The sequence below is a fragment of the Gordionus sp. m RMFG-2023 genome, chromosome 1 (assembly GCF_954871325.1).
Source record: "Gordionus sp. m RMFG-2023 chromosome 1, tfGorSpeb1-WG-v2, whole genome shotgun sequence".
In the NCBI taxonomy this organism is placed as follows: Eukaryota; Metazoa; Nematomorpha; class Gordioida; order Chordodea; family Parachordodidae; genus Gordionus; species Gordionus sp. m RMFG-2023.
In genome coordinates, this window is record NC_088775.1 from 75,663,431 (window position 1) to 75,681,278 (window position 17,848).

The following is a 17,848-nucleotide window of genomic DNA, read 5'->3' on the forward strand; positions in this document are numbered from 1 at the left end:
AAAAGACAAAAATACAGTCGTTGTTATAAATATGATTAAATTTTACTTTTCTTTCAAATTCTAGTATAATATAGAGTGTACATTTTGGGGGATAGGGGAGAGCTTATATTCTTAAAATGTTAAAATTTCTGACATGAATTTATGCTTACCCCACCCCTCTGGTTACGTCTCTGCTGAAATCATAATTCTATAAAAAAGTTAGTATATTTAATAATTTTTCAAATATTTAGAACACTATCTTGTCAAATATTAAACAATAAATGATGGGTGGCAATCATATAATTTTAGGTAGTTTTTTTAAAATTGCATGGAAGAAAAAGTGAGCAGAAATAACTTAACTTTATTATGTATATTGTTTATTTTTATTCTTTTCCACCTTTTGTTAAAATTTTGCACCTCTTAAGACCTTAATTAGGCGTACAGTTAAGATTTTATAAATATAATGATGAACATTTTATAGTTTATATTATTTTCAACAAAATTTAACATTTAGTTTTGTAGGTGTTATTGGATATTTATTATTGTTCCCTATTATTTTTTTTTAACTATTTTTTTCAGGTATTTTACCAAAAGTTGATAGCTCACCTTCACGCAGCTAAACTCTATGAATCCCTTTCATTAAGGCAAAAGGTTTTAGAGACAATTCCAGTTAAAAGTATATTGGAATATCTCATATAATATATATTGTCTTGATTATATTAAATAATATGTTATAGTAATTAATTATGATATACGTATTCTACCTTTTTTTAAACAGTTTTTTTTGACTGAAACTGAAAAATTTTAATTTTTCTTTATATCATATTTACTAAGTCATTTCTTATAAAACAACATTTAATAAAAACACTTAATTATTGAAGAACTAAAAGAAAGAGCAATTTGTGCCCACAAAAGATGCTTAAAACAAACTAATACAAAATCTCTATCTGATATAGACAAAAATAAAATTCCAAATGTTAGGGATTTTTTGGCTTTAATCCTAGCTAAGTGGTTCAAGGAAGACTTTTTTGAATGGTTTGAGCCCTGGTGTTGTCCTGAATGCCTCATTAAAATGACTGGTATTGGTCAAAAAACTATAAATGCTGGAGATCAATACAAAAATACAGAAAATGCTATCATAAGAGTTGAACTCTATTGTTGTCCTAATGCTACTAGCTTTGGATTTCAAAGTTTTTTGAAAATATTTAATCAACATATAGAGTAAGATGTTTAAAATATTATTACTCAAAATCAGTGACCCATTTTTATTGTGTTATTTTGTTTGTTGTTAAATGGTGTTTTGTCTTATATTTAAGCAAAAAATTTTTACAAGTCTGGAGATTTTGTTCTTAAATGGCTGAAATGTTTGGATTAACTGTATTTGGGTCAGGCCTATTCTTTTTAAAATATGTCTAACTTTTTATGTAAAATAAAAATATTTAATTTTATTTATAGAAACTAGACACCATATGACATATATCTTTTATTTTGGGTATAATAATTTTAAAAAAATTTAAATTATAATTTAAAAAAAATTAATTTCTATTATATTATGGCTGGGCTGGCAAATTTTTTCTTAAAAAATCTCAGGTTTGGGCTATGGTCACCAAAACTTTTTTAAAAAAATATTAAATTTAGGCATGTCCAAACTTTTTTAAAAATTTTTTTAACCGGGCTTGAATTAGACTCAATGCAGATCACTAGTTTAGATATCTATTAATGAAATCTTTAGGCTTGCATAATATTTTTTGGCAAAATACTGGGATATCCATTTTTAATAATTGAGCTGCTTATCAACACTATTTTGTTTGAGTTATGACAAAAAAAGGTGTTTTTTGTTCCATATAGGTTTTAGAACATCCTTGGAATATTACCTTCTTTCTTTTCCTTTTCTTAGCTAATGTTAAAATTAAAAGCTTAGCAATTACCCATACTGGCCAACATATCGCTGATTTATAATATGTAATACAAATTAAATTAAGATTTTCATATTATTTTACAGAATGTTCTATAATTGGTCACTGCTTATTGCTTAATATAATTTAAAATTGTGAGCATTACTCTTATATTTTATTTAAAATTAGTAATTACTTTTCTCTCTTTTCTTTAAAGGTAATAAATGTGGGACAATCAAGGAATTCCCACGTTTTAATGACCCAGGTGTTTTATTAGAAAGCAGAACAGGAAGATGTGGTGAATGGGCCAATTGTTTTACCTTAATTCTTAGAGCTTTAGATTTTGAGACCAGATATGTGGCTGATTGGTCTGATCATGTTTGGTGTGAGGTATATGTCTTCAAACATTTATTTTTTCACAATTTACTTGTGTCTGAATTAAAATTTGAATCTTACTTTTGAAGGAATTTTTTTGACATAAATATATTGACAAAAAAAATTATTGAGATCATAAATGTTTATTAACTGAATTAATAAAATTTCCATAAAATTTTATAAAAAAGGAAACAAACAATACTTAATAAATTCTAAAAGTATGTGTCTCAGGGAATCAGAATTTTTTCCTTTATTAGTTAATGGTCACCTTTATTTGATGATGGATTAATTAGAAATTTTCCTATTTTATGAGGTGTGATTCAGAAATTTGTATTTATTTAGATAAAGAGTTATTCTAAAATTTTCTATTATTTGATATAATATGTTAATGAAGCCTATATTTAGTAATTTTTATTTATGTGCAAAATAAAAATGTTAACTAAATTTTTATTCATTTGTAACAGATTATAATTTAAAATTATATTCTTGCACTTATTTTTGATTTAACATTGCCCCACAAAATTCATCAAAAATAAGTTATGCAAAACTCTTATATAGCAAGAATATATCTTTTAGGTTTTAAATTAAAAATACAATTGTTGATCGATTGATTTTTTATTTAACTTAAATTGTTATTATAGCCTTTAACTATGTATTTCGTTTAAATTGTTTTTTTATAATACATATAATGTACCTTATTTTATATTTATTTTTAGTATCATTTTAGTTTTAGAATAAAATTATTATAAATTAAAATCTCCACCGTTATCTTTCACCACTGTTATCACCTATATAACAACAATAATTAAAAATTTTGGTTTAAAATTTTTTTTATTGTGCACATAAATTAAATTAACTAAATATATGCTTCATTAAGAAATTTTATAATAAAATTTAGAATAATCCTTAAGGATAAATTTCCGAATCACACCTGAAATAAAGGTGAAATTTAATATTCATTCATCATCGAATAAAGGAAAAAAATATGATAGATATTAGGGCTGCCAGATGCATTGGTTTAGTCAGGACTAGTGATCTGCATCGGGCCTAATTTTTCAAGCCCGGCCCGGCCCGAAATTTTTTTGGAAAGAGTTTTGCCGGCCCGGCCCGAACCTGAAATTTATTTTAAAAAAATTTACCGGCCTGGCCAGGCCCGAATTTATTTAAATATAGAAATTAATTTTTATAATTACTTAAAATAAAAGACATATGTTATATAGCGTTTAGTTTCAATAAATTAAATCAAAAATTTTTATTTTACATAAAAAATTCAATATAAAATTGATAAATTTAGATATATTTAATAAACTTTCCAAGGTCCGACCCGGCCCGAAATTTTTTTAAAAATATTAGGCCCGGCCCGACCCGAACCCGATTTATTTAAATAAAATTAGGCCCGAGCTCGGCCCGAAGCTCGTTTGGGTTTGCAGATTTATAGTCAGGACATCCAACTTTAAATATATTTATATTATCATACATGACAGCAAAAATGCACCGATCTTAGGCATGAGGTAAGGAAAAATTTGTCCAATAATTCCGGTTTTATACACACTGAAAATGTTACTAATTACCAAATAACTACTCACATTATCTGAACATGAGAGCTCCCATTATTCGACATTTCTGTTCATTCCCCATTGTATGAAAGTGGGAGATGGATTTTAGGGGAGCAAAGAGAAGGAAAAAATAAAAAAAATAATTCTAAAAAAATATAAAAAGCATTTATACTTTACGACTTGACGGTTATAGATATTTACCATACTCGCATTTTAGCCACATTGGCTTCCGAATGTCAACATCGGTATTTATAAAAATTTTAACTTTTAAAATATTATGCCAGGAATATTTCTATAGTATTTTATATATTCCTTCTTTCCCAGCAATTTTAAAGGGAATGAAGCAGTTAAACTTAGCTCATGGTGAGGTAGCAATTTCATAATATCTAAGAAATTGCTTTTATTTGTTTAATTTTTTCGCCTGTATTTTTTACCTTTTTATTTGTAATTTGATCTAAAAGATTTATTATTGCTAGATGAGAGTTTTGCCTACCTTATTATCGAAGGCATACTTTGTCGATTTTGAAAAAAATAAGAGTGTAAAAAGTGACGTAATATATTTTATTTTGAAAAGCCTTATAAAATTGAAACTGACGATGCCAAAATAAACTTATTTTCAAAAATAATTCAAATAGCTAATAATGATGATTTAAAATATTTAGTTAAAATTAAAAAAAATTTCAGACCTGGCCTGGGTATATTAAAACAAATTAAAATATGGGCCAGCCTGCAGGTCTCTGAAATATATTGGACAAACATATATATTGCCCTACAAAACCCTCATCTAGCAAGATTAAATTATTAGGTTATAAATTACAGATATTTTAAAATGCATTTAAAAATAATTTTATATTATGCACATAAAGACATTCTTAAATAATTCACATCAATGGTCTGCAATACCAGGTCTAAGCCCTTACATCTGAGAATTTTTTTGGGTCAGGCTAGAAAAAAAAATGAAGTGGCCATGCCGTGCAAATTTTATGTATATATATATTTGATGAATAAAATATAGGGTTTTCAATTTAACCACTCCACAAGATCATAAATAGTTATTTATTTAGGTTCAACAAGATATATTTTGGTATAGGCCAGAAAAAATTTAAAAATTTGGCTAGGCCAGACAACATTAGTAAAAAATTGAAATTGGTCCTGACCAAGCAAATATTTATGAACTGGGCATTAACTAAATTCTCACTATAATTGAGTTTGAGAATTTTATCATTTGCCAGCCACTGATCACATATATGTTCCAATTTGTTCATATTGAAGGTACTATAAATATATACTTCATTAATATATTCTATAAAAATAATATTAAAAAATTAATAAGTTCTCATTAAACATTAAAACAAAGATCAATTTCTGATTCACAGGTTAATTTCTGATTCATCCTTTATCAAATAATAAAGGTAACATTTCTGATTACTCATCATCAAATAAAGGAGAAATTTATTATTCAACATCATTCTTGTGAGGTTAATATGAGCATAACTTTATATATATAAAAAACTTCAATAATAAGACAACTCTATGAAAAGATAATAGATATAAGGGCTGTCAGATGCTTAAAATAAGTTGAGAGCCCAGTCCTTATTTTTTATTGTCCATACAGGACAGTCCTCTAATTTCTAAGATAACAAAAAAAAATTAAAATTATAATAATTCTTATTTTTTTCTACTGAAACTATATCATTAACTAATTATAATAGGATTGAATATATAAAGAAATTTTTTGAGATATTATGAAATTTATATTAAAAGGATTTATAATTTTCTTCTAAATAATTTATGCATAATTGTGAGTACATATATTTGCTGGAACCTTCAGAAATGATTTTAAAAATATTTTAAAATATCTTTGTAGATGGAGAGTAAAGTATATATTTATTAATAAAGCATTATTGTATTAAAAATACAATGTTGGCAAAATATATATTTAGTACCTTTAACTGCAGATCTTAGTAATTGATAAATCATAAAGTTTTATTGAAATAAGTATGTTATATAAATATTCTCTGTCCAGCTTTCAAAATTGCTGAATGAAATTCTAAAACTATGGTATGGATGAAATAGCTGAATTGAAAAACTCTTAATTTGATCCATAAATATTTTTTATAGTTAAAAGTTAAAAAATACAAGAAAAGCAAAATATAATATAAAATTTTTATATGTAATTTTAATACTAATAGTAGCTCAGGCCCAAAAGGTGTGCTTTTGAAACAGAGGTCTCCTAGTTTAATACTAGATGGCAAAAATTTAACATTGTACTATACAGTCTTCTTAAATTTTGATACATCAAGATGATATTAATTTTAGAGATTATATATATATATAAATAATTGTTAACAATTATAATTACACACTAATAAATGCGATATAACACAAAATAATAATAACTGTGAATCTAAAATTCAATTTAACTTTCAACCTAAAAATTTAATGTTTGATAATAAATATAATCCATGATACATAACACAGGTGTCGGTAGATAGTCTCATACTAAAAAGATATTTTAAACCCCAAATAAATACACCGTTTTTTTATTTTGAAACTAACCCCGCCTTATAGATGGATTTTATAGAAATCTAGCACATGAGATATATAATATATCTAAATGAATTTGAGAAATTATGAAATTTAGACTTAATACATTTAAAGCAAGCCCCAAACCAAAATCAGGCCTTCGTCTTATCCTATATAACCAATTTTAAATATTATCTTGTTGTATTATGCAAATGATTATTTTTAATATTTAAGCATAAAAAAAATATATTTTATAAGAGTTAAGTTCAAGCATAAAAGATGATTATTCAAAATTAAGAAAAGTATTATATTTTATGAATTGTTATATGAACAATTATAAAAAATTATATTTTATAATATGCAAGCTAAAAAGATTATTATTCAAATTTGAGAAAAAAAGATGATATTTTATGCATAGATATATAAAGCATGACAAAAATCAAAAATGACTATTATGTTTTTTTTTCTTATATACGAAATTGTTAATTTTATATCTAAAATAAATTTATTAATCGATTGTATTTTACATTAATTTGATTCATTATATATTATCTTTAAATAAATCAATTATTCTCAAACTAGTAGTCTTTTTCTAACACACACTAATCTTAAAAAGTATGTGACTATTTACCGACACATACGTTGCATAGCAATAATTTAAAAAAAATTAACCGGGATCTGATATGTATAAATTTAAAAAATAATTTACTTAAAATATCCTAAAGTTTAATATAAAATAAGTATTATTCCACTAGCCAACAAAGATGGATTCATATCGACCCATGTGAATGTATTTGCGATAAACCGCTGCTCTATCATATTGGTTGGGCCAAACCTCTGTCTTACATAATCGCTTTTTCTAGTCAAGAAATAATGGACGTCAGTTGGAGGTATTCCAACGATCATAAGACACTATTGAAACGAAGGTTTTTAATTTTATGTTTTGAAAGGTTCTTATATTATTAGCCTTTTGTTTTAAATTCAGCTGATGGTTGATACTAAACGAAATCATTGTAATAAATGTTATAAAATATATCGGAGAATCCGAACTCTCTTTTAAAATTTAAATAAATTTTTTAAAAAACACTGACGTTTCTTGTTATTTTAACTAAATTTTATAAGTCCTTATTTTTTTGACCCCTAGAACACTTATTTTAAGATTCAATCTTTAATTTATTTTACTTTTCTTATTTTCACAACATTTTAATTTCAAGCCTTCGGCCAAGATTATTTTTTTTTTTAAAAAAATATCTTGGCCTGGGTTTTTTTTGTCACTTAAATTATTTTGGTTGTATTTTGTAATTTTTCAAAGATAAATCGAAAATATATGCAGTAAATGAAAGTTAATTATAATCCATATTTTAAAAATTTTCCGGGTCCTGAAATTTTTTTTATTATGCCAGGCCTGGGTTTGGATTTTTTTTAATTTATAGGATCCGACCTGAATTTTTGAAATGATTTTATTTAGTCAGGTTCCGGACCAAGCCATTAAATATTTATGCGAAAATTATTTATTTATCATTATCAAAAGGCTATTTTGATTGGTAACATAGAACTAACATTGCAAAAAAAATAAATAACAGGAATTTAATTTCAGAAACGTGGTTATATCAGACCATCAAAGATATGAATGCCCGATTGAGACAAGATTTATTAACCGAACGGATCGACGAATTAAATCTCCGAACAGTTAAGGAATTGGTAGAATTTATGAGTCCACCCGAAGTTGTAGATGGCCAAGCTTACCCGGGGCGAATATCTGGTTAGTCGTCTTGAAATTAAATAAATGTTTGTAAATTGGCTACCAAAAAAATGTATATTTCATGATTTTAAACATATTTTATATAGTGCTGTAAAGTAACCGACGTTACTAACGGCTTTACTTTTTTTTGAAGAAATGGAACGCCATTTGTTACCCTCTTCTAGAGTTAACGAGTAACGGTAACGCGTTTCTTTTTTTTTGAGTAACGGTAACGCAAAACGTTACTGTTACAATTCCGTATTTGAATTGTAATCTATTTGTCGAAGGCGTGGGAGAGACTTTAATAAACTCAATGGAACCTGGTATTAATAATAAGAGGCAGATAAAAAAAAAATTTGCTAATAATATCCTGAATTTTGCACAATATTACTAAAGCTTTTTAAAATCATAAACAAGACAACTATTTTATTTGAAAATTTTATCCAATTTATATACATTTTTTTTAATATGCAAAAAAAAATTACAAGTACATTAAAGTTCATAAAAAAATAATAAATTCCAAAACTGAATATTCAAATAACTATAATTAATACTTTACAACCGTCGATAACATATTCACAAACCAACTAATTATATAAAAATATAATTTATATTCAAATTATTGCGTATTTATAAAAATGAATTACCCCTAAATCTAACACCTCCACCCTTGAGACTAACCTTCTACCACATCTTTCGTCAGTTCACCACTCTCCTGCGTCGGTAACGCTGTATTGTTATTTGATGTCTCCACTGCTATGGGACAGAACCTCAACTTGTGCATACCTCCACACGACCAACATTCTATACGGCTTTTCTTAACCTAATATGGTTCAATCTTTCGTTCGAATTGCCTTTTGGGTACTTCCTGCAGTAGTTCCCCATATCTTTGTTGCGCTTTCGTTCTCGCAGCCTCAATCCATCTGTTTGATTCTAATGATCCGTCCACCTCAATTTTCATTTTTATAATCTTATTTTCTAATCGGAAGTATGACGCCATCTACAAAAATTACTATAAAAATATATACATATTCCTTATCTTCTAATGTTCTACAATACATTTTATTCTATCCACATGATAATTCTCTTAACCGTTTTAACCCTTATAAATCATGATTCTCATAATTAGGTCTATCATCAATTTTATTTCATCAAGAATTATGATTCTCCTAATTAAGTCTATCATCAATTTATGCCTTTATAAATTATGATTCTCCTAATTATGTCTATCATCAATTTATTTCTTCTAATTATATCCAATATCTAAGGTAGAGTTTTTAACCAATTTTGTGATAGGTGGAATATTAAGCATTTAGTATCGCCACCACATTCCCCAAGAAGTAATGGGCAAGCCGAAAGAATGGTAGCTATTGTTAAAAGCTGGCTAAAAAAGGAAAATATGGAGAGGGAAAATGTTGGTTATTATTATTAGCATATAACAATACTAAGACTGGCAAAGGAAATTCACCAGCAGAGATGTTTTTAGGTAGAAAAACAAGAACCGAATTAGATTTTTTAAAAGAAAAGATAAAGCAAAAGGATACATATGAGGAGAAATTAAGGTTGGAAGTTTAGTATGGATTCTACTTTTTGATGGTCCAGTTAAATGGGGGAAGGGTATAGTAAGTAAGAATATAGGAAGAAAAAAAGTAGAAGTAGAAATTGAAGGACAAGAAGGAACCTTCACTAGACACCTGAAACAAGTAAAACTAAGAAGCTTAGGGCAAGAAAGAGATATTGGATATAATTAGAAGAAATAAATTGATGATAGACATAATTATGAGAATCATAATTTATAAAGAGATAAATTGATGATAGACTTAATATGAGAATCATATTTTCGGATGAAATGAAATTGATGTTAGACATAATTAGGAGAATCTATTTATAAAGGCATAAATTGATGATAGACTTAATTAGGAGAATCATAATTCTTGATGAAATAAAATTGATGATAGACCTAATTATGAGAATCATAATTGATAAAGGTTAAAACGGTTAAGAGAATTATCATGTGGATAGAATACAATGTATTGTAGATCATTAGGAGAGTAAGGAATATGTATATATTTTTATAGTAATTTTTGTAGATGGCGTCATACTTCCGATTAGGAAATAAGATTATAAAAATGGAAATTAGAGAGGTGGACTGATCATTAGAATCAAACAGATGGATTGAGGCTGCGAGAACGAAAGCGCAACAAAGATATGGACTGCAGGAAGTACCCAAAAGGCAACGATTCGAACGAAAGATTGAACCATATTGGGTTAAGAAAAGCCGTATAGAATGTTGGTCGTGTGGAGGTATGCACAACTTGAGATTCTGTCCCATAGCAGTGGAGACATCAAATAACAATACAGCGTTACTGGTGCGGGAGAGTGGTGAACTGACGAAAGATGCGGTAGAAAGTTAGTCTCAAAGGTGGAGGTGTTAGATTTAGGCGTAATTCATTCTTATAAATACGTAATAATTTGAATATAAATTATATTTTTATTATTGCGTATTTATAAAAATGAATTACGCCTAAATCTAACAGTCACTTCAAATTTTTCTTTAAAAATACTGAAAAAATATATTTTATTGTATTATAAAATTACTTTTATTTATTTTTTTTAATTTTATAAATAATTTAAGCCGAGTTTTTATCCACATCAACCACCAAATTCCTTCATTTTTATTAAAATTTTTGTTGTTTTTAGTAGATTATTAATCTAATTAATATTGAATCAATCAATGTATGTAAATTTATATTCTTATAAACATTATGATTTATTATTTTAGAAAGAATATTATGAATTGTACATTTTCTGCAGATGAAGATGTGTAAAGCCTACCTTGACTCCAATATGAAACATTTTTTACACCAATAAAGAAAACTAAGGGTACGGAGCTATACTTTGTAAGTTAGTGTCCCAACTCAACTATTTTAACCTCAATTGTGGGTATCCTCCAAACTGTGCAGCCATTTATAAGGAAAAATGGGGATATCTGATTAAACTGGCTATAACAATATGGAACTCTTTCTATAACTCTGTGAAATTAATATAGTCTTATTAAGGAGAATGGCCACAAATTTGACGAATCTTGTAATAAATCTATTACAGAGATTGGATAATGACAAGTCTTTAATAGGTGAATATTGCATGGCTATATATATGATTTTATAGGTCATCGAACCCGCTTTTATGGCTCTTTCGATTTTAGAGAGAGAAGAAAAAATGCATTTGGGAAATCTCACTCCCACGATAACTATCATAATATTTAAAAAAATGGCTTTAAATAATTTCATTTTGTAAGCCACTTATTAATGCACGTTAGACAAAGATATATGGTATACAGTTGAAGAATTGTTCACAATTCATATTTTGATAATATTTTATTTTATTTTATTTCAATTGAATATATATTATCAGCAATAATTCACCCGCTATTTAAATCAGATTGGCCCTCGTGAAACTAGATGTCAGCAAAAGATGGAGAACTTATTTCCTGTTTGAGAAAAGATCATGACAAAGAAAAGGCAGATTTGATTCCTTTAAAAAATAACACACTTACAGATTATTTTCTAATAAAGATAATTAAAAAAAATTGGATGAGGATCTGAATGTTAATTCTTCGATGAACTAAGCTTTTTCAAAATAAATATTATTCTTTAATTTTTAATAAATTCCCTCAATTAAAAATTTTTTTTATCCAATAGAATACAATTCTCCTTTCCTCTGTGCCAGTTGAACATATGTTTAACACAGCGAAACCTGTGTTTAGCACTAAGCACTCTTGTTTATCTGATCAAAATTTTAAAAATCAATTGTTGAAAATGAATAAAAAATTGAGATGTTATCTTATGTATAATATATTATTTTTGTATAATTTTATTTATATTTATTGTAAAAAAAAAATTAATATTTTTTTTGTATATAATATTTAATTTTTTAAGTAACGAGTAACCCGTTACTTTTTTAAATAGTGAGTAACACGCGTTCCTTTTTTAAAAAGGTAACGAGTAACTGTAACACGTTCTTTTTTCAAACGTAACGAGTAACGGTAACGCGTTTATTTTTTGTAGTAACGTTTACAGCACTAAATAATACTCGTTTCACTGTAATCGGAAATTATGAGGGGGGAGAAATTTGTTTATAAAAAATAATAAATATACATATTGTTACTAAAAGAAAATTAGAAGAAAAGTAAAAGAAATATGTATATATTATATTTATTAATTTTTAATAATTCTTTCATTATTTATGTAAATTTTGGTAGATGACATTTTATTCGTAATCATAAATATATAGATTTAATTTAGATATTTTATTTTAGGAAGAGACAAGACAAAGAGTGAGAGCATGAGATAGATTAGAACATGAAAATTTTTAACTTGAATCACGAGTATTTTACGTTTATTCTTTAAAGAAAATTGGACGTGGTTGAAACTAGAGGCGAACACATTAATTAAGGATAAAATAATCCGGATTAGTTCAGGAACTATATATTTCAACATCTTTAAACTCAACATTAAAATAATTATCTAATAAAACGATATAATTTTATGTTCTCAAATTATTTGATGATATTTCCGATAATTATAAAGTAATGATATAGATAATATTGATTATATAACAAATTTTTTGGGATCCCACATATCAGATCTCGCCATATAAAAAGAGTTCCCTCCTTTACAACTGTTCTTCATTAAATATAATACCTCTATCCCATACAGTTCTCCTGTTGAGAGATTATCTAGTATAGCAAAATATGTTTTTAGTGAAAAAAGATGTTCTTTATTAGATGAAAACCTTGAGAAACATATTCTCTTAAAAAATATTATTTATATATACAACTAATATTTTATTATGTGATATTATTATAAATTTTTATCTGAATACAAATTTCATTTACAATTATAACAAAATATATAATTAGGGTTGCAATATTTTATTTATTAACCTACTTACTGAGAAAAAATATTAGATATAGTTTTTAAAGTAGCTACTAAAATAGCTAAATTACATTTAAAATGTAATAAGCTATAGCTCGCAGAAAACATTTTTTGGAAAGTAGTTGCAGTTATAACGCGCTATTTTTTAAAGTAACCTTAAAAGAGCATTGCTTTGCGCCGTTTCAGTTCAGCTTAAATGCGAATACTAATAATTTTTTAAAAAATATGCCCTATTAATAATTTTAAGTCGAAATTTGGCGAGATCTCTCCTAATTAAAGCCTTTGGAGATATTTAGAAAATTATGAAGGCCTCTTCCTAATTCACATATATCAATTTTTTTAAAAAATAATTAAACACATGATAAACGTTGTATTATCTCATTATAGAGATCAACATCATTTGTACTAATTACAATACCCTCAAAGTGAGCTTCCTCTATAAAATTCTTCAACAAAAACAAATTTGCAAAAAGTTTTAAGGGCATCCGTAGCTGAAGATACTGCTTATGATATACGTCCAAGATAAATAGTCGATAATATTTTAAACTATAAACAATTTTGAATTTTTTTTAAAAAAGTTTTAAACGATACTTCAACCATAAGTCATGTCAATATTAAGAATAGGGGATACACCTTTTTTTTAACTCACATAAAAAATAAGAGCTATTTTTATAACAGCATATTCAATTGCGCTATGATCAAATATATTCTCCACTAGAAGAAGAGGAAAAATTAAAAGTATGTTTGAAATAAGTTTTGAAAAAATCTCATTCACATTGAACCACCCCAAATGCTACTTACTTATTATATCCTCAATATAAAGCTCGCAACTTCTAATAACGATGAAGCTTGAGTAATAAAAGAATCAGGATTTCTGAGGTGGGAATAATTCACCCATTTTAGCGAATATAATTAATTTTTGATGAACTTGGGGAACGCGGTAGAATCTATAACATTAATCATGTGTCGGCATCAAGCTGATGATAGGACTTTGCCCTATGGGGAAAGTGACAAATGTCAGTAACCCTCTGAGGTTCACCTGCTTAAAATAGAAATTGGTCCGTTTGGGAATATTCAAGTGAGGAACCGAAATCCATTTAGTTGACTACAAGGAAAATTGATATAACTTACGATTAAATTAAAATATAGAAGAAAATGTTAATAACTAAATAAATCAAAAAAAAAACTGGAAAAGCAAGCGAAAGATTATTTAGAATTAAGCAGGGATCCAAACCATAACGAATATCGGGTCGGTTTAGGTTCAGATAAAAATAACCTTTATGGTTCAGGCTCGGTTGGTGAAAAATAATATTCGGTTTGAACAAAAAATGTGCGAACCTTTTTGCATACTAGCCTATTAGACTTGTGTAAATAGACACATTTGTTTTAGATTTTATCGCCATATTTTCAAAATTCTCTTCCGTCAAATTTATCTCTATAAGGAAAAGGAATAAATTCTATAGTTGTAAACACTTCTATACGCTAAATTGGCTAGCACTATCAAATAACAATATCTAAAAATACATTTTTAAAAGAGTTAGAATATTAAAAGATTTAAACTGGTGAGGTTCAGGTTCAGGTTCGGATGACAAATTATTTGACATTTCAGATCCAGTTTCTTGGTAATGGTTAATACCGGTTTAACTGTTCAGATTCGGTATGCATTCATTTAGATTTATGAATATATTTTGTATATTTATTATATTATATCATGTAAATTTCCTTTTGTCTATTTTAACAGACAAAATACACAAACCTGATTAAATTCAACATTAACTATAAATTACCCCCACCCCATCAACAAAAAAGGAAAAAGATACCTAACAATTTCTTAATTTCAAGCATTTGTTATTTTAATTTTTTTATTATTACCCTCATTAAGGAGACATCGATTGGAAGCAATCTAGAGGAGAAACAGGACCTAATATTATCAATAAAAACGGTGACACCAATCTTATTCATAAGGCCAACGTGAATTTTGCATCGTTACTATCCCAATACTGTAAAAACGAGGCTCCTTATTCCGGTATCATTTTATATATTGTGTTAAACAAAATGGCCTTTCATTTTTAAAATATAAAATTTGATCAAAAAATACAATTTTTATTTAGTAAATTATACAAATTTTTAAATTATAATATATATAAAAAAAATACTTAAAGACCCTCTATTTGTTAAAATAATTCAATTTTATTTTAGTTGCATTACATTTATAAATACTAAATATATTACATATTTTTTCTTATAAACAGATGAACTTGAGCCTTCTTTTTCCTTTTCCCCTTCTACCTCACACGAAAGATTGTTGCACGTTCTTTATTTTTGCTCCTCTGACGAATATTGGTTTGCATTTTTTTTACTTCATGTTAATTTATGTCTTGCTAGGTTCACATTTTTTTCACAATTAACATGTCAATTTTTCTTAGCATCAATCAAAACAATAATAATGCAGTAAAAAATGGCGTCCCAGGTTTTAGATCACTGAGCTATATAACTAATCATGTAATACGCAAGACGGAACGTGATTGGAGAACTTGTTACTTGTGTCCTGAACCTGGACACGCTATCGATGATTTCGCAACAAGTGCAGTGAAAATCGTTTGGAAAGTGAGTTGTTACGGTATAAAAATATTTTTATTAAGATCTAAATAATAAATTTATCCTATTTTTTGAAATATTGCTTCAGAGGCTTTTTTATAATTTTTTGGAAGTTATTTTTACACATATAAATGTTTAACCATTATCAAAAAATATTTTTCCCTACTAGACCCCTATTCTAAATCGTTGTCGAAAAATGATGCTTCATCTCAAAATACTTTCGCAGCCCTTGTGGATAAGTCGTTTAATAATCAAATTATCTCTGAAAATCGTAAGAAATATTTAATTTATATTTATATTTTTCATAATTATAATTTTTTTTAAAAAATTTTACAAATTATATAAAAATCATAGAAAATACGAAATCTGTTCATATTCCAACTATCAAAAGAATAAAAATTAGAGTTAAAGGCACTCAGGTGTACGATACTAATATAGCTCAGATCGAATGGCGTTTAAACGTTCACTATCCGCTTTCATCTTTAAAATCCGGAACGGAATCGATATTGTTATCCGCTAACGGTATATTTATATAATTTTTGATAAAAGTTAAATTGATATGTATTTTATTTTTTAATAAAAAAAGAAAATTTTGACATAGACACCGAAGAGTACATAGGTGCTGATTATTTCTTTATCACGGCTCAATTTATATTTCCTAAAGCTTTTGAAAATTCTCTCCCTTATAAACTAGACGGCATTTTATGGCAAAAAGCTCAAATATTCAGAACCAAATGGGTTCCTCCTTTATCGAATTTTGATAAATTTTTGAATTCGACATCTAATAATTATACAAATGATAATGGCTCATTTAACGATATTCAAACATTTCATTATGATAATGGGGATAAATCATTTATGAAGGACGAAGGGGATTTGGATATTTTCGTAACTTTTGAATAATTGATATTAAATTTTCTTTTTTTAAAGGTTTGGGTGTATTATATTTATTATCTAATTTTATTGTAATAATTTTATTTAATATATGTTATAAAATAACAAGCGGAAATAATAAAGTCTATTTATGTGATCCTAATATTTTTAATTATTATTTACATTATAGAAATGAAATATTTTTAATTTTAAAATACCTTAAAAAAATGTTTGCTCAGATACAGCAACAAGTACAAACTACAATTTTACAACATTTGCGTTAATTTTAAATAATTTCTTATACTGTATAAGAAGTTGGCTATCTTAGACGACAACATTTAATAATTAGTATATTTAAAAAAAATTGGAAACATCTGATGACCAAAATAAAATAAAACTTTCCTTTTTTTTCAATGAAATTTTAAAACTAAAAAATGATTTATTTGTTCATGCAAAATAAATGTGCTAATTTTATTAAAAGGCTATCAGAAAAATCGATCAAAGAAATAAAAGAAATCACGTTCCCTTCCCACGACTCTAAAACAAATAGCAAGATAATTAATTCAAAAAATAACATTTTTCATACTAGGAAAATTGTTTAGCATTTAATATATATTCCCTTTTCTTTAAAATATATGTTCATACATCGAACCTAATTTCATTGCTTTTTTCAATATTTTTTAGTAGTTATATAACTAAAAATCATTGAGTATTTATATTTAAAAGGTTTAGCACCAGTATTCTATGCAATGAGCAGGCTTGTTAATCGATCCTTTTAAAAAGATCGAATCACGATCTTTTGAAAAATATAGGATGAAATCCAGGATCGATCTTTTTTTAAAAAAAGAATCGCGATCACGACGATCCTTTTCTTATTTAAATTTCTGATCTATGCAAAATTAACTAATATAAAAATTAATTAAATATGGTATATATATATATTGTAATTGAATAATATATTAGTATAACAATTAGAATATATATATATTTATAATTAAAATTAGCATATAATAATAAATTTTTTTCTAAATTATCATCATTTAAACAACCACGTTTTTCATTAAGTATATATTGAGCGCTTGATGGTAAAGGTGTGTTATATTAAATAAATGTTTATTTTAAATTAACATAATTATTAAAAATATTCACAGAATCATCATAAAATAAAAAAAATTATTAATGGAAAAACATTTTGTGACGAATTTTTCCCCAAAAAGGTATCAATTTCATCCAAGCCTTCATAAGAAGAATCTGCATGTGGTTGACCCTGTATATTTTTTAAATGGGCAATTAACCTTTCTTTTAGCAGCAAATTTTGTGGCAGATTAATAAAAGGCCAATTGAGCTTAAACTTTGGGTGAATTATTG

At 26.5% G+C, this 17,848-nt stretch overlaps 1 protein-coding gene across 2 annotated transcripts; it reads left to right on the forward strand.

Moving 5' to 3' along the window:
- Positions 1–291: 291 nt before the first annotated feature.
- LOC135931672 (peptide-N(4)-(N-acetyl-beta-glucosaminyl)asparagine amidase-like) lies at positions 292–16,638 on the forward strand. 2 transcript variants are annotated; one of them, XM_065468935.1, is made up of 12 exons: positions 292–319; positions 559–655; positions 861–1,169; positions 2,092–2,264; positions 7,073–7,257; positions 7,915–8,093; positions 14,892–15,035; positions 15,262–15,352; positions 15,436–15,629; positions 15,777–15,878; positions 15,962–16,129; positions 16,194–16,638. In XM_065468935.1, the coding sequence occupies exons 1-12, from the start codon at positions 308–310 to the stop codon at positions 16,508–16,510; spliced, it is 1,971 nt and encodes a 656-aa protein (XP_065325007.1). In that variant the 5' UTR covers positions 292–307; the 3' UTR covers positions 16,511–16,638. The 2 variants fall into 2 exon arrangements, with proteins under 2 accessions (XP_065325007.1, XP_065325008.1); XM_065468936.1 differs by lacking the exon at positions 861–1,169.
- Positions 16,639–17,848: the final 1,210 nt, after the last annotated feature.

Excerpts from the sequence above, each read along its gene's own strand:
- LOC135931672 (XM_065468935.1), top strand. Across the intron at positions 7,258-7,914 it reads AAGACACTATTGAAACGAAG|GAATTTAATTTCAGAAACGT; the intron begins GTTTTTAATTTT and ends AATAAATAACAG. Across the intron at positions 15,879-15,961 it reads TCAAATTATCTCTGAAAATC|AAAATACGAAATCTGTTCAT; the intron begins GTAAGAAATATT and ends TAAAAATCATAG.